Below are 20,759 nucleotides of genomic sequence, written 5' to 3'. Positions count from 1 at the left end.
GGGGGGGGGGGGGGGGGGGGGGGGGACTGGGGACGGCGTGGCGCGTCCCGTTTGACGACTGGTCGTCGCCGGCGTTCCGGTCCAGGGACAATGTCGCGGCGAACCCGGTGCCGGCGGGGTCGGTGGAGCAGAGGACCGCGACGTATGCGGAGCTGGTCGGGGCGCAAAGGAACTTGACTCGGTCTGAGCTGGGGGAGTGAGTGAGGTGTAATTTTGATGTGGGGTGGTACGGATGCACTCTCTTTTTTTTTTTTTTCTTGTCAAAGGGGAGGAGTAGCAATCTTAATATGTTTAATGTAAATTTAGAAGCTACGTGGACCCTCACTCGTTGATCACGTCCAAGAGGTTCGGTCTGGTGAGTTCGTATTTAGCTGGCAGGCTGGCCTATTTATTTCACTAATTTGATTAATGTTGGTCCAAGCATTGTGGACACATCAAAATTTAGCATAGATCGACAAAGCCCTATGCAAGGTCCAGGTCGAGCTCTGAACATTGACCGATTTGTTTTCTAACAATAGACTTTGCCTGGCATGTTGCTGGTAGAATCTTTGATTTTTCATGCATCAGCCCTCTTGTAGCCTGTAGGCGATCTTTGTACTTTACATATAAAGATGCTGTAATTGTTCTGCCCACCAAATTTTTTATCTCTTCATCTAGTATCAACCTCGCAGCCGGAAACTTGTCGTTCTTTTTTGTGTATGTTTCTCTCCTTTGGTCGAGATTTTACTTTCTTTCGTTTATTATCTTTTTTTTTTCGTTCAACCAACCTAGACTTTACTGTCTCTCAAATTTCTTTTTTCTTTTTTTTCTCTTTTTCTTATTCAAAATGAAAACAGCCGTGCTCTTATCTCATTTCACTTTTGCCCTTTTCGCTGGCGTTGTCGCTGCACGCCAACAGCCAGTAGTACCAAAATCCATGTATATCGGCACTGCCGTCAGTCCCGGGAGCATCTACACTCAAAAGGGCTTCCCTATCCCGGACTATCCTTTCCATAGCACCATTTCGATGACATCGAACTTCGAATCTGCTAAAACGCTCGCTTTCAAAGAGAGAGATGTAATCAAAGCCCAGGATGCTTACGTCTACTTCATCAACACGAAGGGTCTCCAAAATTCTTTAAGCGACGTTCACAGCACGTTTCACAGAGAACACGAGCCTTCAAGAACTTATGATAAGGGGCAGTGGATGAGCGTTTCTCCCATCCCGCTGAATAATATCCAGAGAATCAGTGTTTTGAAACGTAATGGAAGGACAGTGATAATGACGCGCCAAGATATGGAAACCGCAGCCTCGAATAAGGTTGACCTTTCTTCGCCCTATTTCGGAGAGCCGCTCGTCTGGCCCTTGGACCTCAGCAGGAACCAGAAAGTTGCAAAGACAAAGGAGGGCTCCTCAGACGGTCACGTGGCGATTCAAATTGACTAGACAGGGACAGCAGCCCAAACGGAGTTCCTGCCCTTGGTACATGTTTTGGCCATTTGTTTTGTTTCCCGGCAGGGCAGAGAGGTTGGAGGGGGGGGTGTTAGACTAAAATACAAGTAATATATACCATACAAGACAACATACAACGCCCAACTTGGGGAAATGTCATATAAGGGTGTAGTTATAAAAGCAACCCCGAATTGCCAAACAACCCAAAGCGGATATTCTTAGTATTGTTGCTTAAGGTGCTTGGCTGCTTGCATCCATGCGATGGAGGGGCTACTGGTTTCCTGTAGTCGTCGTCAACCACTCGCATTTTAACTACAGATTTTTTAATCCCTAGAACCTTGTCGCCATGTTCAAAGTAACGGATGCTGCTGAGGAACAGATTTGAACTTCACGACCTTGAACCAACGCTCATTACACCCGACTCGCACGAACACAGGCCAGCCTTCAACGCTGCATTATCTTCTCTTCTTATGTCACCAAATGAGTGCTGGGTTTGCTGAGATAACCTCACCCCAAGAGCGCGGGCCGGACGGGCCGCCGTCCCTCCACGAGCCCAAGAGAAACCTGTCGGCAGCCACAACGACGTATTTCTGCAGGTATTGAATCACGTCGTTATGCAAGATAAGGACGTGGTCTAGAAGTCTTGGCTTGTAGATACTACAATGTGGTACTGGGCTGGGCCGTCTTGAATATTCCGCAGAGATTAACATGCGCCTGCCTCTTTGACTTTCGGGAAAATTATCAGACGACAGAGGCGGGAGGATGCGGGAGACGTCAGTAGGGACCGCCAAGACGGCAATACTACCCCTAATCAACAACAAGCCCTTCTCGATCCGGCTTGTCACGGTGGATTGCGACATTGCACACAGCAATTGCACGAGCATTATAGTGGGGATTTTTGCATGGCTTTTTTTTCTCTAGACTCCGTTGTAAAGCCAAAAAGAAAAGTGAGAAAGTAAAAATAAGAAGCAAAAAATCCGTGAGTTGGATTGACTTACTACTCCCACTGAAAATTGCCGCCTTATCCATCCCTCACCTTGTCTAGCAGCCGCTGTGATTGCCCAAGCGGGAAGGTGGCTTGGCCCAAGAGGTACAGAAGAAAATCTGCATCCATCCCGCGCTGCTACGTCACCTTCCTTTTTCGATCGCCTTCTAGATCAGGGGTTCTGGATCATTGAGCTCCTACAGGAAGTAGACATTGGGGATCTCGATAAATACGTGTGTTGCTGGCACTCCTCTTGACGTCTTCTTTTTTTTTTTTTTTACTACTTGTCCGGTCGATGACCCCTGTCCATCTTGTCTGTCTGGTTTATCCCGAGCCACAGCCGGCCCCAGCCATCCATCGCCACAATGAAGTCGACCCAGATCCTCGCCGCGGCCCTGATCGGGCTGGCTGACATGGTCGCCGGTGCGGCTTCCGGCATCGCCTCTGCTGCAGGTGCCGCCAAGGAGATGCTCTACGAGTCTGGCCAGATTCACATGGAAATCATGGCGAAGAAGGAGGTGTGTGTTTTTGCCTGACTTGATTTTTGCTTCTGCCTCGCGGCTTCAGTTTGGCGATCGACTGCTCACAATTGCGCACGCACTATAGTCCTACTGGGCTTCGCGTGAGGCCGAGGGCATCATGAACTCGAGCCAATACCCCAGCTACTCCGCCGTTGCGTCCGACTTTCGCCTTGCGGCTGCCCCGGTTCCCTGCGTCAACGGCCTGGCACAGGTCAGGCCTAACGATTCCAAGTACACTTTCAAGTGCAGCAACGTAAGTTCGGATGGCTTGATGCGATCGAAAGGTAGGGAAAAAAAAAAAAAAAACCAACATGCTGACTTTGCCTCATCAGGTGGACTTTTATGACTTTGTCAGCCACGCAGACCTTGGTAGCACCAGGGGCCAGGGCGCTTCGTCGTGGGGCTGGACCAGCCCCGAGGGCAGGGAGTTTGTGGCCATTGCTCAGTCCGACGGTGCCGCCTTTGCAGAGGTCACCAAGGAGGGCAAGCTTGCCTACCTCGGCCGCCTGCCGCAGTACTCGAGCGTTTCCGTCTGGCGCGAGATGAAGGGCTACAAGAGCTATCTCATCATTGGAAGCGAGGCCACCAACCATGGTGTGCAGATTTTCGACTTTCGCAAGGTATGTGCAGCCAACCCCCTTTTTGTCGGCAAAAAACATGCTAGACAGATGATCAGTAATAAGAAAACAAAATAGAAGAAAAGCTTCTGACGCTTCATCTTTCTCGTGCAGCTCCTCACAGTCGACCCAGCCAAGCCCGTCGTCTTTAGCAACTCCCGGGATCTGACGGCCAGGTGGAACGGACTTCCGACCGGCCGGTCCCACAACGTCGTCGTCAACGAGGAGAAGAACTACGGCGTCGCCGTCGGCGCCATGCCTCGCACCAGCTCGTGCCGCTCCGGCCTCATCTTTTTCGACCTGACCGACCCGGCCAACCCCAAGGACCTGGGGTGCGCGTCCGGCGACGGCTACGTGCACGATGCGCAGTGCATAGTCTACCGTGGACCCGACACAAAGTACAACGGCCGTGATATCTGCTACGGCTACAACGAGGATACCTTGACCATGTAGGTTGCGAGCTTTGTTTGATCCATTCCGCACAAGTCTGTACATGGGGTTTCTGCACACACGACTGACAAGAGATTTTTGCAGCTACGACGTGACCGACAAGAAATCCACCAAGATCATCTCGCGCACCACCTACTCGGGCGCCGCCTACACGCACCAGGGCTGGGTGACCAACACCACCTGGCAGGAGTACCTGGTCCTGGACGACGAGTACGACGAGTACGACCGCGTCGGGCCCGGATCCCAGCGCCGCGCCGTCACCTACTTCTGGGACATCCGGTCGCTCGAGAGCCCCAAGCAGACGGGCTTCTTCCGCAGCTCCGTCAACGGCGTCGACCACAACCAGTTCGTCGTCGGCAGGTACGCGTTCCAGAGCAACTACGGCAGCGGCCTGCGCGTGCTGGACCTGGCGACCCTGCCGCGCGACCCCACCGGCGCCGGGGTCCGGGAGGTTGCGTACTTTGACGTCTACCCCGAAGATGACAACGTCTCGGGCGGCGGGCAGGTCGAGTTCCAGGGTACGTGGAGCAGCTACCCGTTCTTCAAGAGTGGGTTTATTGTGGTCAACACGATTGAGCGTGGTGCGTACGTGCTCAAGATGACCAACAGGGAGGGGTTTTAGAAGATGGGGATGAGGTGCAGTAGATTTGATAGGGGGGGTTTTGTATATGTGTATATATAGGCAATATTTTTATAACGCAGGCATGGTATATGATATTTCATTTGTTATCAACGACTGCCGCAGCCAAACTTTGATATCAGGCGACAGTCAAATGATTGGATGACAAGGAAGCGGAATCGACCGTCTCCCACGGGAGCCTGCATGCTCCCTGTTTGGGAAGGCAGACGGGCTGCAGGCTTCACTTGATGGCTTCCCAATTTCTTTGACGTCAACACCGTGCAGCCAATAACCTTTTGTATTTCCCTCCAGACCCTCCAGAATGCACATGTAGGAAATTCCCCTCCTTTCCTGACTGTTGTCGGCTCAACCTCGATAAATTCTACCAGCCCGACATTGAGAATTCTACCTTTTATGAATAAACGGCACGCTGTTAATATCGAGAGACACAACAAAAAAAGAAAAAAAAAAAGACCAAGATGCCGACCATTCTTCCATTGGTTGTTATGGGATTGGTTAGCTAGATTTCCACCTCTTTCAAAGTCACTTTTCGAAAACAATCCAATGCTAACTCGAATCCCCGCTAACGATGCAGCTGTTCCTGGGAATCGTGGGCGCCGCCATGTAAGTACCGTCTATTAGATAGACCATGGCCTTTGCCATCCCGACTCCATGGCATCGTAGCTCAATCTAACGCCATCGACCCATTCCCCCACCCGACAACAACAGCTACGAAACAGTCCACGCAGCCCAGCTCTCCCTCCCAACCTACCCGCTCACCATCCCCGTGCTCCTCCTGCCCCTCCTCGCCCTCGCAAACACCGTCTTTGCCGTCCGCAGCACCGCCCTCCGCCTCCGCGACCCCGCCGCCGCCAAGCCGTTCCCGCCGCGCCCCACGACGCTCGTCACGGTCCTGCAGGTCGTGCAGGCCATCGCCGCCGCCGTGCTCGCCACGCTGCTGGCGGCATCGCCGGCCGTCGACGCCTGCTTGCTCGAGCAGACGTGGCAGCGCATGTACAGCGCGCACGACGGCGACGGCATCCGGCGCGTCCAGGACGCCCTCGGCTGCTGCGGCTTCAACTCGCCCCGCGACAGGGCCTGGCCGTTCCCGCACGGCAGGGGAGGTCAGCAGACCAGGTGTGACGAGGCCTGGGGGAGGACTGAGAGCTGCAGGGCGCCTTGGCGGGGGGCGATGAGAGTCGGGGTCGGTGTCGAGTTGGGCGTTGTGGTTGTCGTGGAGATTGTGCAGGTGAGAAGACTTGTTTCTGCGGGAGCTGGCGTGCCGGCTTTGAGATGATGGGTTCACTTACGGATTTGTCGGATACCTCTACTGTCTAGGTCCTCACCTTACTCGTTCTGGCCGGCTTCCCGTATGTCAGGCGAGGCCTCTGGTACGTCATCAACCATCAGACGCACCGCCGAGAGTATCCGGCCCGCAACGGGCGCAATGAAGCCCCGTACAGAGATAGACCTTTGCTCGCCGACCAAGAGGCAGATTCGGATTCCGACCTGCTCGAAGAGGATGAGGCTGATGATGAGCAGCCATGCAATCACTGCGGGCGGAAAGGAGATGATGGAGAGCAGACGCAGCAGCAGCAGCAGTCGGCCAACAACCTGCCGTCTCTGGATTCATCGATTGTTGCAAACGTGTGGAGAGGGGACAATTGACAAGCACTACAATTCACTAACTTGATTGGCTCTTTTCTGGTTGTGATGAAACAACATCAGAAAGAAGGAAAGAACTGGGCTATGATTGGGATTTCAGGAAGTTTTTATGGGTGTTGCACGGCCGGTCACAGGCAGGCGTGGTGGTGAAAGCCATTTTATCCTTTTTTTTTCGGTTGCTTGTTATTACTTTGATGGAGACTCTAGACTAGGCCATTTGACAAAAGGCAACAGTCAGATTTGAGGTTAGGATAGTCTACTGCTTGTTATACATGGAACTAGACTAGACTATGCTAGACTAGTCAGTGGAGCTAAACGGCATCGGCTCGCCTATCGGTAAATCTAGCCGACAAGCGACGACTTCGGTCTCCCCAAACTGCAAGAACCCCAGTCGAATTGGGGGGTCTTCTCCACGCTGCAGCTTAGTGACAGGCTCCTGTTCCTTGCACCAGAATATCCACCGGCCATCGACGCCATCGTCTGCCCCTCGCGAGTCAACAAACAAAGCCGTTTGCGGAGGTCCAACCGCACTGCTACGAATGCTACAAATAAAATGCAGTCAACCCTTGCTATTTTTTTTTCTTCTTCTGTGAGAAAGATGGAATCTCCTCCGGGCTAACATTGAGTATATCCATTTCTGCAAACGTATTCACCTCCTGAAAATAACCCCGCATCTTCACATCACACCATGGCTTCAAGTACCGGGAAACCATTCCCTCACGGGATCCACGTTCCCAGTTTGACGTGGTTCCAGGACACTCCGGCACAGGAAATCGACTGGGCGGTACAAAAAAAGCACTTTGAGTTCCTGGTCCGCTCCGGGCTGCACGGAAGTACGTTGCCGTCACGATCCCCCTCTGGTGCATCGCATCCGCTCGACCGCTAACAGCAAAGCCACCCGCAGTCGTCATCGCCGGCACCAACGGCGAAGCAGTAACGCTCTCGGCCCAGGAAAAGCGCCAACTGGTCCAGACCGCCAGGGAGACGGCCGCAGCCCTCGGCCGGCCCGAGCTGCCCATCACGCTCGGCTGCGGCGGCCAGACCACGCAGCAGGTGATGGCCGAGACGCAGCTGGCGGCCGAGGCGGGCGCCGACTACGCCCTGGTCCTGGTGCCCAGCTACTTCCACTTCGCCATGACCGAGGCGGCCATCCTGACCTTCTTCCGGGACCTGGCCGACGCCAGCCCCGTGCCCGTCATCATCTACAACTTCCCCGGCGTCGTGGCCGGCCTCGACGTCAACTCGGAGATGCTGGCCGCGCTGGGCCAGCACCCCAACATCATCGGCGTCAAGCTGACGTGCGGCGGCATCGCAAAGGTCGCCCGCGTGTCGGCCCAGTTCACCCCGGACCAGTTCTTCACCCTCGCCGGCCAGAGCGACTGGCTGGTCCCGGCCATGGCCGTCGGCAGCGTCGGCAGCATCACGGGCGTCGCGAACCTGTACCCGAGGTGCTGCGTTCGCATCTTTGACCTGTTCAGGGACGGCAGGACAAAGGAGGCCGAGCTGGCCCAGCTGGAGCTCGCCAAGATGGAGTGGGGCTTCGGCAAGGGCGGCATCAACGGGACCAAGTTCATCGTGGCAAAGCTCAGGGGCTACCCGCTCGAGAGCAGCCACTGCCGCAGGCCTTATCCGCGGTACGAGAGCGAGGAGAAGAAGGCGTGGATCGAGGAGGTGGTCAAGCCGCTGGAGGCGCTGGAGAAGGGGATTAACGAGCATTATTAGAGCGTTCTTTTGTAAAACAAGCTTGGGAACTGTTGAAAGTATCTCTAGTATAGCGAGGTATCGGCTGAAAAATGAATAAAAAAGAGAAAAAAAATAAAATACCCCTGACGTCCTAAAATCTCCCAACTTGGAATTTTTCAAAGCACATGGTGACGCCTAGTCAAACACATCCATCGCATACCTCTGGTTCCGCATACTCTAATGGTCTTTACGGTTGGGTCTGTGGCAGCTCTGGGCAAGATGGTGATTTTCTGCAACAGCTCGGTTCAGGCAGCAGATCAAATCATCACAAACACAAAGCGAACGAGGAGAATGAAAGGAATCCAACCGTCTCCATGACCCTGGCCCTCGGCGTCGGCAGCATCACCTGCAGCAAGCCATCGCTGCTCCTCGCTCGTCTCAGTCCCACTAGCGTGAATGTCCCGGGTCTTTGTCACCACCGCCTTTGGCGAATCTGCTTTTTCAACGGCCCAGCCGTCATGCTATTTCTCAGCATAGGCCTGCACACCAAAACTATCTTTTGTAGTCTTCTTTCCGGTGCTTCTTGTCAACGCCCTTTAGCATCGCCGTGAGCAAGTTGCTCTCGGTGGCGTCGGTCCTCCAACTCCCGAGCCTCCGCCTTCGCTTCCGTTTTTCTGCTCTCGATAACCTCTTCAGCCGTCTCCCTCAGTAGCTCAATATCATTTGCGAACTTGTTTTGTACCTTGCGGCAAAACACCCCGGGGAGGACGGGCGGTCTGGCGATGCGAAGTCCCGGGTGCGGGCAGGAAGCCATACATATGGCCTCGATGAATGGATGCGCATCGGAGCGGAACCCCATAGCGTAGAGGGCGATGACATCCATTGCCAGCCGCGTGCAATCGGTGGCATCCTTGATTAGATCCAACCATAGATCTTATGACTACACTATTCATTGAGCATGAAAAAGAAAGTGCATGTCGAATGTTTACCCGGGCTGTAAGTTCCAACTGCCAGCGTAGCTTACGTTGGCATGTTGAGTAAGCTCGCTTATTATACTGAGGCTGTGAATACTTGGCGGGAGGGACTTACAGGTTGTCTGATTTGGTGAGGAGCAGTGTTGGATTACCAGGATCTCATGACAGCATACACATTGTTTGATCGCGGGAGAATATGCGGTAAGGTCTGAGACGAAGAGTCTGAAAGAGACTGCTGCTATTTGGAAAAACAACAGTCGCAGTGCAAGGGACGCTTCGAGACGAAAAATGCGATGGAAATAATATGGGTATGGGAATAGAAACAAAATACCTAGAACCAAAAAATTCCAATGCGCCCGCTCCAACGCCGCTAATTATATCAAGAAAAGACGAGCAATAAAAACAAGAAAACATGCTAGAAATGAAACAAGAAAGACTCACGCCCTGAATGACCTCGCGACCCTCCTCTCGATAGGCCGCAGCCGCTGCCGCCATTGATCCCGATCCTGATCATACACCTCGCGCTTGGCAATTCGAACTTCGGGGCCTTGCGCACTTTCGGTGCCTTCGGCCATTTCGTAATCGTCTCGCCTTTCGAGACCAAATCCTTCGTCCTCGAACTCGGCGTCGTCATAAGGACCATCCTGGACCGGGGCCTGCGCCTCAAGGCCGCTGGCCTCGTCTTCGTCTTCGTCGTCTTCGTCGTCTTCGTCGTCTTCGTCATCACCGGCATGAGCGGACATTTCAATATCGGCAAGCGCGTCATCCTCATCATCATCGTCTTCGTCGCGTTCGATGCTGTCGAGTTGTCGTCTTTGCAGCGCCTCGGCTTCATCCTCATCCTCATCATCATCCCCACCCATGTCCGCCATTGCCTCCTCATCATCCGGTTCGTGGCCGTCGTGTCCGGCGTGCGCCTCGTCAATCTCAGCAGTCTCGACATCAGTCTCGGGAGTACCGTCGTGGCCTTCGTGGCGCCTCCTGAACCGCGACGGAATTCCAGCCTCCTCAATAACCTGTGGCTCTACAAGCGCCTCATCCTCATCGGGCCCCTTCAGATTGCTGTATTCGTCCCTGCGCTGGAGCATCTGCTCCTGGAACCCGTCAAAGTCAACGTTGGCAAGCTCGTCAAGGTCAGTGCCGTCCAAGAAAGCCTCCTCGGACTCGTCCGGTTCCTCGCCGCCAAACTGGTGACCGGCCTCTTCTAGATCCTCCAGGCCGTCCGCGCCGTTCTGGTCATAGCCGTCCAAGTCAAAGTCTAGGGCGTCGGCCTCCTCCAGAGAGTACCCCGGCTGTTCGCCCTCCTGGCGCGCAACAATCCCGGACCTTTTCGCCGGGGCAATTTCCTCAATGGCATGTGTGCTGCGGGCCTCGATGGCGGGGGCGCTTGTTAGTTGTGTGTTGGGGATGTTAGTAGGCAGAGCTGCGACTATGGCGGGCATAGCCGCGGTGAGGAGGAAGGCTGCAAAGGTTTGGGTGCGCATTTTTGCTGCTTTTTTTGGTTCTGGAGGACTAGAAATGGTAAGCTTGCAACTGTATCGTTTGTTAGGTGACGGCTGTTTTGTCGCCGGTTTGTCTGCGTGTCTCTAATGTCAGGAATCTCAATGAGCTGGTTTGTGTGGGTAGAAAGGCGTGAGATTTTGCAAAATATGTGAGCAAGATTGGGAAGATATATTTTTAAAGGAAAGCTCTTGTCGCAAGAGATTGGAGGATATATCAAGAAGAGGATTGTTACGGAATAGTGTGTGATGTCGTGACGAAGAAACTGTCAGCACAAAAATGAGGCGGGAAGAGGCTGAAGCTGAAGGGGATGTATTTTGGTAAAATTCTCTTGCTGTGAGAATGATGATGGAGCAAAAGGAGAACAGATTCCAGTCATCAAACTCGAATGCATTTCCTTAAATCAAAAAGGTGTGGGTAAGTTTCCCATGCAAGCAGCGTACGAAGGACGGTGGCGCCAGTTCCAAGATTACTATGGGTTTGCGGGTTGCTTACAATCCACAGTAATCAATCTGTTTGTTTCGCAGTTGGCAAACTCTCGCCAAGAATTCAGAGAGAGAGAAGAAAGTGTGGGGTGAACTGTAACGAGCAGGGGGACAGTCACGTGTCGAGCCTGCCTTACTCTGTTCTTACATACGCTAGACCAAAAACGAAGCTGCGCCTCGATTCCAAGCCAAAATCACTGTGCCGCAGCGCTTCTAGCGCTGTCACACAGCAAGCATCGTTACTGCGAACCGCCCAGCCTCCCGGTCAGTCGTTTTATTGGTGCCTTGCGCAGTTTAGCGAGAGGATTTGTCCCTTGTGATTTTTGGCGGTGTAAACCCCTCACACGATATTTACGTCTGGAGAGACTTACTACAACATTTTCGTTTCTGGATTGCAGCAATGTCGACTGAATGCTTCTGGCTAGGATGTCTTGAAGTCTTGACCAAAGACTTTGGCGCCGTTACAGGCTGCCCATAGGTTCACATCATAGTCGTTCAAGCCGTCAAACGCGCCGTCTCCATTTCAATGTTTCAGCGGCTGCCTCAGTAGTGGTACAGCTCGGTCAATCTGCTGGCATGGATGTTGAATGGCTGGCGTTGCGGTATTTTAGTACCGTCTTGGAGGGCGCCTCGGTCGCTTGGATGTCTTGGGTGCTTTTATCGAAGTTTTGGGACTCTTTTCGCCTAGAGCGGACGGCTCAGGCCGACGCTAAAGACCGCAGCAGATTGCCGCACGGGTGACATGTCGGGGAGAAAAAAAAAAAAAAAAAAAAAAAACTAGGTAAACGTCAGCCGGTTCCTTTTTTAGCTGTTCAAACCCTGGCTGGTAAATACTGTATCGTCCTTCAACAACCTCCAGCCTTTGGGTAGCCCCAAATTGCTCTGCAGAGCGGTTCTTGGGGACAATCCCTGCCCGGCCGATTTCGAGACTCAGGGGTTCGTCTGAACGACGAATATGTCGACGCTAAACGGGCTCTTTGGGATCATGCCCGGCTGGATTTCCAAGAGTGCTTGCCTAGCCATGCTATTGCATATCCCGTAAAACGCTTATCGCCTGCGTATGTAGGTTCTTTCGCTTCCAATGTTGCCCATGCATATACTTGACAGAATGAGTAGGTACTGCAGAAATTGTGCAACTCCAATGCATGCTAAGGTTATGATGGTATTTTCTCTTCAACACTCAATTGCAAGATTGCATTGCCTCATTTTGTATTGCATATTTCCGGTTCTAATAACAGCAAATACCGGTGGTTCCTCCAGCATCAATTGATGCCGTTCGTCCAATTTATCCTCGCCCTGCAGAAGCTCGTATGAGTGTATTATTTTACCCCACTGAAACGAAAGCAAGCGGCGAGTGTGTTCTTTTGTCCCAAGAAGGCACAAAATCCTAGGTTGAATCTTTCCTGATATCCGCCCTTCTTTTTTGTTGTCTCAAGATCCTTCTTGATGGATTCCTTGCTCGTCGTCTATGTCCTCCTGAATCTTGAACTGCCAGCCTATTTTTTTTTCTTGCCCCTGAACACATTTCATGGGTCTCCAGTAATAAATTCCAAAAATGGAGGTCAACAACAAGGCTCCAGAGGCCATATCGATGCAGGGTCTGGACGGTGGGCCAAGGGAAACTGACCAGGAGTCCATCTACTACAAACAAACACGCACGAGGCGCTTGTTCAGTGAAAAACAGCTCTTCGCTCTCAATGTGGTCATGTACGGAGCATGTTACTACGTCGGCACCAACACCTACCTCGTCATGCTCAACGGCGGGCCCCGCGCCTGGCTATTTAGCTTTTTCTTCGTCGCTGCCGGCGTAGCATGCCAGGTTGCATCTTTTGCCGAACTGGCTTCGATCCAACCCATTGCCGGCGCCCAGTATTATTGGACCTTCAACTACGCACCGCCGTCCGTAAATGTCTTTCTCACTTGGCTGCAGGGCTGGAGCACGTGGCTGGGGTACGTTTCGATGATTTCAAGCAACGTGACCGGCGGTGTCATTACCATGCAGGGAATTATCAATATCGCGAAGCCAGAGTGGGTTCCGGCAGGCTGGCAGACTACCTTGATAACTCTTGCGTACCTTTCACTATGTACCGCGCTCAATTTGTGGTGGTTTCGTGCGGTGCCTTGGTTCGAAACGATGTCCGGCATTTTAAACGCTTTGCTTTTCGTCGTCGTCGTTATCATTGTTTGGACCATGGCCCCGCGCGCTGGAATGGACGTGTTCCTTATCAAGAGCAATGCCGGGGGTTGGGGTGACTTTGTGTCATATAATATTGGAAGCATTTCTAACCTTTTTCTGTTTATCGGTAAGCCTTTTTTAATAGCAGTTGTATGGGCAAAAAATTAAAGAGAAAAAAGATTTTTGACTCTGTGGATAGCGTTCGAAAGTATCGTACACCTAGGCGAGGAAACACGCAACCCGAAGCGTGCCGTCCCTTCAAGCATGTTTTGGGGCTTTTTAGCCAAAGTAGCCATGGCTTTTGTTATGATAATTACATTTGGGGTACGCCTATCTTGCTCGATATCTTGTCTCGATCGTGTCGGATCCAAACTGATGTCAAGTGGAAATTTCACTAATAAAAAAACACCATCGAAACAGTCTGCTTTCCCTGGCATCGACGTCATTCTCACATCCGTTAGTCCCCTGGCCACTTTTATCAACTATGCTACCAGTTCGCCAAACTCATCCATCGCCATTCTTTCCTGCATGCTTTTTAGCATGGTCGCCGCATCGATCGGTAATTTCTGGTCAATATCGCGACTAACATGGGCGTGGGCCCGCGGCGGCGGCCTACCCAAATATTTTGCCATGGTTGATGGGAAACCACGCATACCGATGCGAGCCGTTTCTGGCACCGCGCTCATCATCGCACTTTTATCGCTCCTTTTCCCGAACGACCGCGCATTTATAGCCATAGGCGCCATTGGTTCCTTGTCATCCATAAGCTTATATGTCAGCTACATCATCGGCCTCGGCTGCATCATCTACTTTCGCCTTGCAAATCCCGGCTGCTTCCAGCGCGGTGAGTGGAGCTGCGGGCGGCTCGGTTTGCCTGTTAACATCTTTGCCCTGATCTACACGGGTTGGGAAGTGGTATGGCTCCCATTTCCCAATGCGCTGCCGGTCGCGGGCGCCAATATGAATTATGCAGGCCCGGTCTATGTGGCCCTTCTTGTTATGGCGGTTAGCTATTGGTTCTCGTGGGCAAGGAGGCACTGGGAAGGGCCGAACATGAAGGTTGTGGAGATTGTCTTGCAGAATGACGATGCTTCTAAATGACAGATGCAAGTAATGTTCGGCTATAAGGGAAACAAGCTGGATCGGTCCTGTGCAATGCCTATCCGGTCATATATACACATTGATGTAGGGTCATTCAAGAACCAAGAATGACCTCGTCTGATTTCTCGTCCGAAATGTCTTCTCCACACCCCTGGTGGCTTTCAAATAGTATTCACATTTCTCGTCAAATATTTATTCAGCTGTGACAAAAATGCCGACATCGTATTTTTTGGGCTAGAGTCTCAGCTGACATATTCACAAAACGCAGTTGGGAGAGGGCCGAAGTGAAGTAAGTACTAGTCTCGGGACTTGACGCTTCCTCAGCCCCATGTCCCTTGGAACGCAGCCCCAGCAAATGATATATCACAGATTCCAAGAAAATGATAACCAATGGATTGTTTAGGGTATACTTTGTATGAAATGGCATCGTAACAACCAAGCCATAATGTTCGGGGCTGCCGAAGTTTGTTACAGAAGAAACACCAAATTAAGGTAAAAAGAAAAGAAAGCACAACCCCTGGTAGATCTAAAGGTCCGTTGACAGGCATGGCATCAAAGCCAACTGAAAACGGTGGCGGTCGGCTTTGGCGTCTTTGGCGGCTAGTCCCCGGATTCGCAACGTCATCTTTCTGGTTTGGGCCTAGTAAGCAGTGCTGACTTGGAGTGGCATCTAGGGCAAGCATTACAAGGATGCAAGACGCTAATGAATTGAATCAAGACATGGTTGAGAAGAAATCATGGACCTGCACAAAACCTGATGTACACAGCTTGGCAGACAAAAAAAAATATGACAGAGTTGGTTAAGACTGTGTGATACGATGTGATATTCGGCAAGATTGATATCAATTCGATTCGGAAATTTTCTTCTCGGCTCAAAACATTGTGGTTAGATGTGGTTGAGCGCTACGGAAACGGCCACTTCTTGGCATTTGTCTGTGCAGTTCTGGGCTTGTGGGAACTAGACTGGTCTGGTCTCGACTGGGTAAGAGCAAGGCGAAAGCAAAGAAAAAGAAGAAAAAAAAAGGAAAGAGGAAAAAAGAAAAAAAAAAAAAACAGAAAAGAAACGAGCCCGTTGCCCTTGCTTGCTATCAATATATGCAATTGCTGGATGGTACCATATTTCTGTTTGAATCATAACCTCAATCAAGCCGACGTAACCGATCCACTGTGGGGCTCATCCGCCGACCCTATGGAAAATACAGTACAGATCTGGATCGGAAAGTCTACAAAGTTCCCAGCCATGATTGCGGTTTGATGTTAGTCCAGAACAAGTTCTACAGCTAGTCTAGTCTGTCTACTCTGGTGTGTCTAGTCCAAATCAAGATTCAACGTAGCATTAAACTCCTGGAAACCTTTTCACACTTGGTGCGCATTCCAGACCGCAGAATATCAGATGAGCTCCGCCCCTCTAATTTTCCACCGACATGGATCCGCAAAAGACAGATATAGATATGACAAGGGCCTGGAAATAAGCAGGGCAGAAACCAAACGCCGACTGTGCTGTCGGATCTAACTGGCCCGACTGGAAAAGAGCTAGACCTAGCTCGGGTTCCACACTAATGCTGTATACTACTTACTGCTTCGCAGTAGAAAAAAGGTACGTGATAGGGCTTAAATCGGAACTTACCGTCTATCGGATAAGGGACACTCAAGACAACAAACAACAAGACAACAACGATTGTTAGAGATCGGCGCTGGAGTGGCTTTTCCGTGTACGTTTCTCAGAGGACCATATCCACTTTGCCTTAGTCCAGCCGCCGTTAGCTCCAAAGCACGCTAAAACGCATTCAACCCCCCCGAGCAAGGGGCCTGCCGCTTTTAGAACTAGCTGCTGGCTGTGTTCCACCCACACCTGCACCTTCCCAAGAAAGACCTCGAGTTGTCAAATTTTCTCTTGAGCAACCCGCAAGCTGCGGAAGCTATCTGATCCTGTCCTTTTCATCCCTTGGAGCCTAACATATCCCGTTAGCTTATAGTTACTCAGAGAAAATAAAAATAAAAATAAAAAAAACACTGGTCGATCAACACAAGCTTTCAAGTTCATCCAATTCAAGATCACATCTGGCCAGCGCTCCCCAGACTTCTTGATCTTGGCTATTTATTTCGATATCGATCTTCCCCCACAAGTCCAGCTAGCGGGTTTCTCGCCCCGCTCGCCTTCCGTCACCAAATCTGATTTTGGCGACGTCTGATTCAACATGCCCAACGGGCATTCAAATCATCCATCAGTTCATGCCGGAGGGTTCGACGACGGGGTCGCTGTCGATAGTTCTACTGCTCATGACGGACGTGACAACCCGTCGCCGACCAGTGGCGAAGGCCCTAATCCCCGAAAACGAGCTCGTAGTGAGCAGGACAATAAACATGAGGATGCCGGCGACAAGAAGCGGGGAAGAGGCCGGCCGCGGCTAAACGCCAACGACGAAACGGCCGCCGAGGTAGGTTTACTCTTGCGGCTTTCCTGCTTGCAGCTGAAGCCGACGACTAACCGCTCTTACTATGTGCGAAACAGCGCCGAAGAACTCAAATCCGCCTCGCCCAGCGCGCTTACCGTAACCGCAAGGAAACCACCATCTCTTCCTTGGAGCAGCAGGTCCGCGACCTCGTGGATACCAACGAGGAGATGAGCTATGCTTTCGTAGCCTTGCAGGAGTTTGCCACCTCTAGAGGGCTGTTAGAGCAGTTCCCTGAACTCGGGGTTCAATTGCAGTCCGCCGCGCAGAAATTCCAGGCCCTCGGCCAGAAGTCTTCCAAAGCCAGGCATCACGATGACAGTTCTAGGGAACGGTCAGGAAGCGACTCTAGCTCTCCCGATGCCACGTTTGCTACCCCTCGGCAGCGTGCATCTCGAAAAGATGAGCCGACATATGCCGACGCCGATGTTGCGCGCAAGACCACCACACAACATGGTCTTGCCACACCGCTCCCGTACTGTTCTTCCCCGGAGAGGCGGCACAGTCCTGGCAGGCAACAGCGGCAACAGCACGTCCCTGCGCCTTCAAACCCTGTCGATGCCTCCGGGTTCGAGATCATCACTCAGCCAACTTATGAAAACGCCAGCTTTCCCATGCATATCAGCGACGACCAACTCAACTCCATCCTCTGGCCTAACCCCTCCCCGTTGGGAACCGCGCCATCTCCACCTCGAACTTATTCTCCTGCAGAAAGCACCTTTGGCCGTCGCCTGCAGCGCTACGCTCTGGAGTGCGGCTTGAAGTTGATCTCTCTGCCCAACCCGCCACCCCTCCCCCTGGTTCGCGTATTTGGTTTCTGCCTTCCATTCGAGTCGCTAGACATGATACGTGACCGTCTACAGCAATCACTCCAACGGCAATACAACCAGAGTCTCAACTTCTGGGAGTATCCTTTTCATAACCTCGGCGGCTCAGGGACCCACTTTCCTCCAATGCCCGGGACATTGGTAGGCAACCAGGGGACCGTGGATTTGATGCGAAACAGCATCGGCGGTGGGTTTCCAATTGGCCCACCTACAGTGGCCGTTGCCGAGACTCGGGAGAAGCTGGATATAAAGCAGAGGGTCTCGGTCCCGGGCTATGAAGGAGACTTTTATGACGCCGAGGAGGTCGAGATCTATCTCCGTCAAAAAGGAGTGTACATCTCGCCCAGGGAAGATTTTGTTACTCTCGAGATTGACTTTTCATTATTTGAGGACAAGAAACCAGCGGTTCAGCAGCATCACCCACAGCCGCAGCAGCAACAACAGCCATTGCAGCAGCAACCACAGCCATTGCAGCAGCAATATCAACAACCACCTCAACAAGCAGCTTACGCTCTGCCACAACCATCTGCTGGTATATATCCAGGGCAACCCTACATGGGAATGCCAGAGGTTTCCAACGTGGGCCACTTCTTGGCTCAGGCGCATCCTGTCGTGGAGGAAAACGTACAGCTTCTTCCTGTGTTGGCTGGACAAACACAATCTCCCGTGCTGGTTGGGCATATGAATACGGGGATGGTCATCAGCCCGACTGGCAGCCACGAAACCGCCAGTGTCGGTGCTGCTCAAGACAGGTACATACTCCCCGACAACCAGTATCCGGCAGTCGCGAACATGAGAGCGCCCATTTCCTATACGACAGCAACATACCAAGACCCGAACATGCCCTCTTTTGCCGCCCAGATGCCTCAGTTCCACATAAGTCGATCGACCACGACGCTGGTCAACTTGGACGTCAACATCCTTATCCAGAGTAAGTGCACATCCTTTTTTTTTTTTTTTTTTTTTTTTTTTGCTGTATTTGTTTATATAGACATGGCCCAGCCACCGTCGGGATTCAAGCGATAGCAAAGCCCCTTTTTGAGTCCCGAGCGTTGTTATTTGCAACTCCCATAATCGCAAATTCTTTTAATATGGCACAGATATACTGACAAGCTCTTTTTTTTCTCCCCCTCGTAAAGAATTGACAGAAACAACGACTTGTCTGGGTAGATCACCCGGTTTTAGACAGGAGAACATACACAAGGCGTTTATGGCCGCTATCATGAGATGAGATTTTGAATTTGATGTGGATGAAGACCATGTATGAAACGAACAAAGAGCCTTATACCCGATATATACACATGTATTTAATGATGATTTAGTACAATATTAAAGCCTATGGCTTATGACTACCCGTCCAAGTCACTCAACTGAACGTTCAATGACACACTCTGAGAATATTCCATCCCCGCGGCCTGTTTTGACCCTGCTTTAGCTATTGTTTTTTTCACAAGTACCTTCAGAGCGTCGGTCCAACTTCTGGCCATAAGATCCATCTCGCTGATCTTGAGTCGGACGGCCATTGTCTTTCACTTCCCCCCCCTTTGGAAGATCTTATATTTCCCCCTTCCCTGACATCATAGCCTCGATCTCCCGTCTAGCAGCTTCCTCTTCTCGTACATGCCTACCTCTAGTAGCCTTCCACCTAATCGTCTTCTTTCTAGCAACGTTCTCTGCAGCAGCATTATCTATAGCAGCGGCCTCTCTAGCGTTGTTCTCTGTAGCGCCGTTCTCGCGAGCAGCTTCCTCTCTAGCAGCCGCCTCCTCTTCAGCCAACTTCCTTTCCTGGCTCTCAATCTGGTCCAGCGCCGCCGCCCTGTGCAGCTTGTCAAGATAATCCAGTTCCTCGACACGCTTCAGATAGCGGAGCGACTGCATGATTGTCTCGACATACGTCGCCCCGCCGTCGGCAGCAGCACCGAGGCCAGGACCGCCGGCTACGAGATCTTCCCACTGGTCCTCGAGCTGCGCCAATCGCTTGCCGCCGTACTCGAATGAGTCTATACGAAAGTCGGCCCAGCGCTGCTTCTGCTTGATCCGGCCCCTGATCGCCATGCTGAGGCTGATGGGCTCGGGCTTGGTGATGCGCAGGAACGGGTCGTGGGTCGCGGTGGAGACCACGTAGGGGACGCGGCGGATACCGGAGCCGCCCAGCTCCTCGGCGGGGCGCGGCCGGTCCGTCGGGCTGTAGAAGAATCGGGGCTCGCGGCTCATCTCGAACCACTCGTCCGGGTCGTAGGCTGGGTTCGGGTGCCGGGTCAGAAGGTGTTTGCGAGGGGGTTCCGGCGTCGGCTCATTGCGTGGAGTTGGGGGCTTGCGGCGAGACGTGTTCCGCTCGATCAGGTCGATGACGGTCTTGTGTTCGGGGCTTGCGGGTATCTTGGCGCCGTTGAGGAGGTGGAGGAACTAATCGGATTGTGTTTGATTTTTTTTTTCAGCTCTGGGTGTTTATTGTGGGACGAGGCTGAGCTTCTGTGAACGGGAATATGGCAGGGTCGGCAGGGTCTTGTCGGACTCACTTTGTAGCCATTGGACAGGCACGAGACGACGAGACGGCGGCTGGTCTCGTTCTTATTGCGACGAAAACTCTTGCGGATCAAGTGCCTGACCGGGTTCACGCGGTCACCTGGGAGGGAGGTGCCTTGCGCCGGAAGTACAATAGCCGGAACCTGCTTGAGCAGGGCTTTGTAGAGTGCGAAACCTGGGCGGGCTTTGCGTGAGCTGACGGCTTCATTTGTTGGCGTTGATTATAGAGACTGAGCCAGATACATACATGCTGTACGATGCCGCGAGTCTCTAGCTGGGATGTATTGGAGCGTCATTCATATGGCGGGGGTTGACATGCCTGCCTGCTTGATATCCGGTCGTTTTTCCAGGTCGGAGATCAAGCGTCGAACCGCAAAAAGTGATATTCAGTCGCGATGCGATCTCTAGTCACGCTTGCTATCTTATCGCGCACTTAGCCAGCATGGCGTACCCCTGTTCTGGTTAAATGCGGATCTTGTTTCTGTTCCAGCTCTTCTCCACCCCGCCCTGCAGCGATACAGTGTGTACAAACGGCCAATTGCTGTCTCAACGCCTGGCGGCCTGTTGCCAAAATACATCTGGGCACACTGTGACGCCAGCCCTGTGTGGAACCGCTTTCCCTCTTCCATTGTGACACTACAGTTCCAGTTTGTTTGTTACAGCAGCGAACAAACACCTGTTGACGAACTGACCTGACGTCAACTGTAACAATTGAAGAAGGTCGTATGCTGCAAGGATTTCTCTC

The 20,759-nt window shown here is 52.2% G+C and overlaps 9 protein-coding genes across 9 annotated transcripts in view; 5 read left to right on the top strand and 4 right to left on the bottom strand.

Annotated features, from left to right (window-relative positions):
- Window positions 1-532, bottom strand: part of PpBr36_03854 (uncharacterized protein) — a gene marked incomplete at both ends in the record, with an annotated part of 2,302 nt that extends 1,770 nt beyond the window's left edge. Inside the window, 2 exons of the mRNA XM_029891023.1 lie at window positions 35-183; window positions 514-532. Of these exons, the coding sequence (XP_029753804.1) occupies window positions 35-183; window positions 514-532 (168 nt within the window). The remainder of the gene's footprint in view (window positions 1-34; window positions 184-513) is intronic.
- A 294-nt stretch (window positions 533-826) lies between these two features.
- Window positions 827-1,426, top strand: PpBr36_03853 (uncharacterized protein; the record flags this gene model as incomplete). Its single annotated transcript, XM_029891022.1, has 1 exon — window positions 827-1,426. The coding sequence occupies one exon, from the start codon at window positions 827-829 to the stop codon at window positions 1,424-1,426; it is 600 nt and encodes a 199-aa protein (XP_029753811.1).
- A 1,356-nt stretch (window positions 1,427-2,782) lies between these two features.
- PpBr36_03852 (uncharacterized protein) lies at window positions 2,783-6,292 on the top strand (the record flags this gene model as incomplete). The annotated part of the gene is made up of 7 exons (XM_029891021.1): window positions 2,783-2,935; window positions 3,024-3,191; window positions 3,271-3,558; window positions 3,670-4,004; window positions 4,090-4,620; window positions 5,354-5,873; window positions 5,963-6,292. The coding sequence occupies 7 exons, from the start codon at window positions 2,783-2,785 to the stop codon at window positions 6,290-6,292; spliced, it is 2,325 nt and encodes a 774-aa protein (XP_029753810.1).
- A 685-nt stretch (window positions 6,293-6,977) lies between these two features.
- PpBr36_03851 (uncharacterized protein) lies at window positions 6,978-8,011 on the top strand (the record flags this gene model as incomplete). Its single annotated transcript, XM_029891020.1, has 2 exons — window positions 6,978-7,122; window positions 7,194-8,011. 2 exons carry the CDS (start codon window positions 6,978-6,980, stop codon window positions 8,009-8,011), a joined length of 963 nt encoding a protein of 320 aa, XP_029753809.1.
- A 547-nt stretch (window positions 8,012-8,558) lies between these two features.
- On the bottom strand, window positions 8,559-8,855 carry PpBr36_03850 (uncharacterized protein; the record flags this gene model as incomplete). Its single annotated transcript, XM_029891019.1, has 1 exon — window positions 8,559-8,855. One exon carries the CDS (start codon window positions 8,853-8,855, stop codon window positions 8,559-8,561), a length of 297 nt encoding a protein of 98 aa, XP_029753808.1.
- Window positions 8,856-9,383: 528 nt separating this feature from the next.
- PpBr36_03849 (uncharacterized protein) lies at window positions 9,384-10,430 on the bottom strand (the record flags this gene model as incomplete). The annotated part of the gene is made up of 1 exon (XM_029891018.1): window positions 9,384-10,430. One exon carries the CDS (start codon window positions 10,428-10,430, stop codon window positions 9,384-9,386), a length of 1,047 nt encoding a protein of 348 aa, XP_029752958.1.
- Window positions 10,431-12,486: 2,056 nt separating this feature from the next.
- Window positions 12,487-14,208, top strand: PpBr36_03848 (uncharacterized protein; the record flags this gene model as incomplete). The annotated part of the gene is made up of 3 exons (XM_029891017.1): window positions 12,487-13,234; window positions 13,307-13,431; window positions 13,528-14,208. The coding sequence occupies 3 exons, from the start codon at window positions 12,487-12,489 to the stop codon at window positions 14,206-14,208; spliced, it is 1,554 nt and encodes a 517-aa protein (XP_029752959.1).
- Window positions 14,209-16,406: 2,198 nt separating this feature from the next.
- On the top strand, window positions 16,407-18,719 carry PpBr36_03847 (uncharacterized protein; the record flags this gene model as incomplete). Its single annotated transcript, XM_029891016.1, has 3 exons — window positions 16,407-16,646; window positions 16,721-18,419; window positions 18,628-18,719. The coding sequence occupies 3 exons, from the start codon at window positions 16,407-16,409 to the stop codon at window positions 18,717-18,719; spliced, it is 2,031 nt and encodes a 676-aa protein (XP_029752950.1).
- A 323-nt stretch (window positions 18,720-19,042) lies between these two features.
- On the bottom strand, window positions 19,043-20,310 carry PpBr36_03846 (uncharacterized protein; the record flags this gene model as incomplete). The annotated part of the gene is made up of 3 exons (XM_029891015.1): window positions 19,043-19,894; window positions 20,008-20,189; window positions 20,262-20,310. 3 exons carry the CDS (start codon window positions 20,308-20,310, stop codon window positions 19,043-19,045), a joined length of 1,083 nt encoding a protein of 360 aa, XP_029752951.1.
- Window positions 20,311-20,759: the final 449 nt, after the last annotated feature.

This window comes from Pyricularia pennisetigena, chromosome 3, assembly GCF_004337985.1.
Source record: "Pyricularia pennisetigena strain Br36 chromosome 3, whole genome shotgun sequence".
NCBI lineage: Eukaryota > Fungi > Ascomycota > Sordariomycetes > Magnaporthales > Pyriculariaceae > Pyricularia > Pyricularia pennisetigena.
This window is presented reverse-complemented; position numbering and strand designations above follow the sequence as displayed.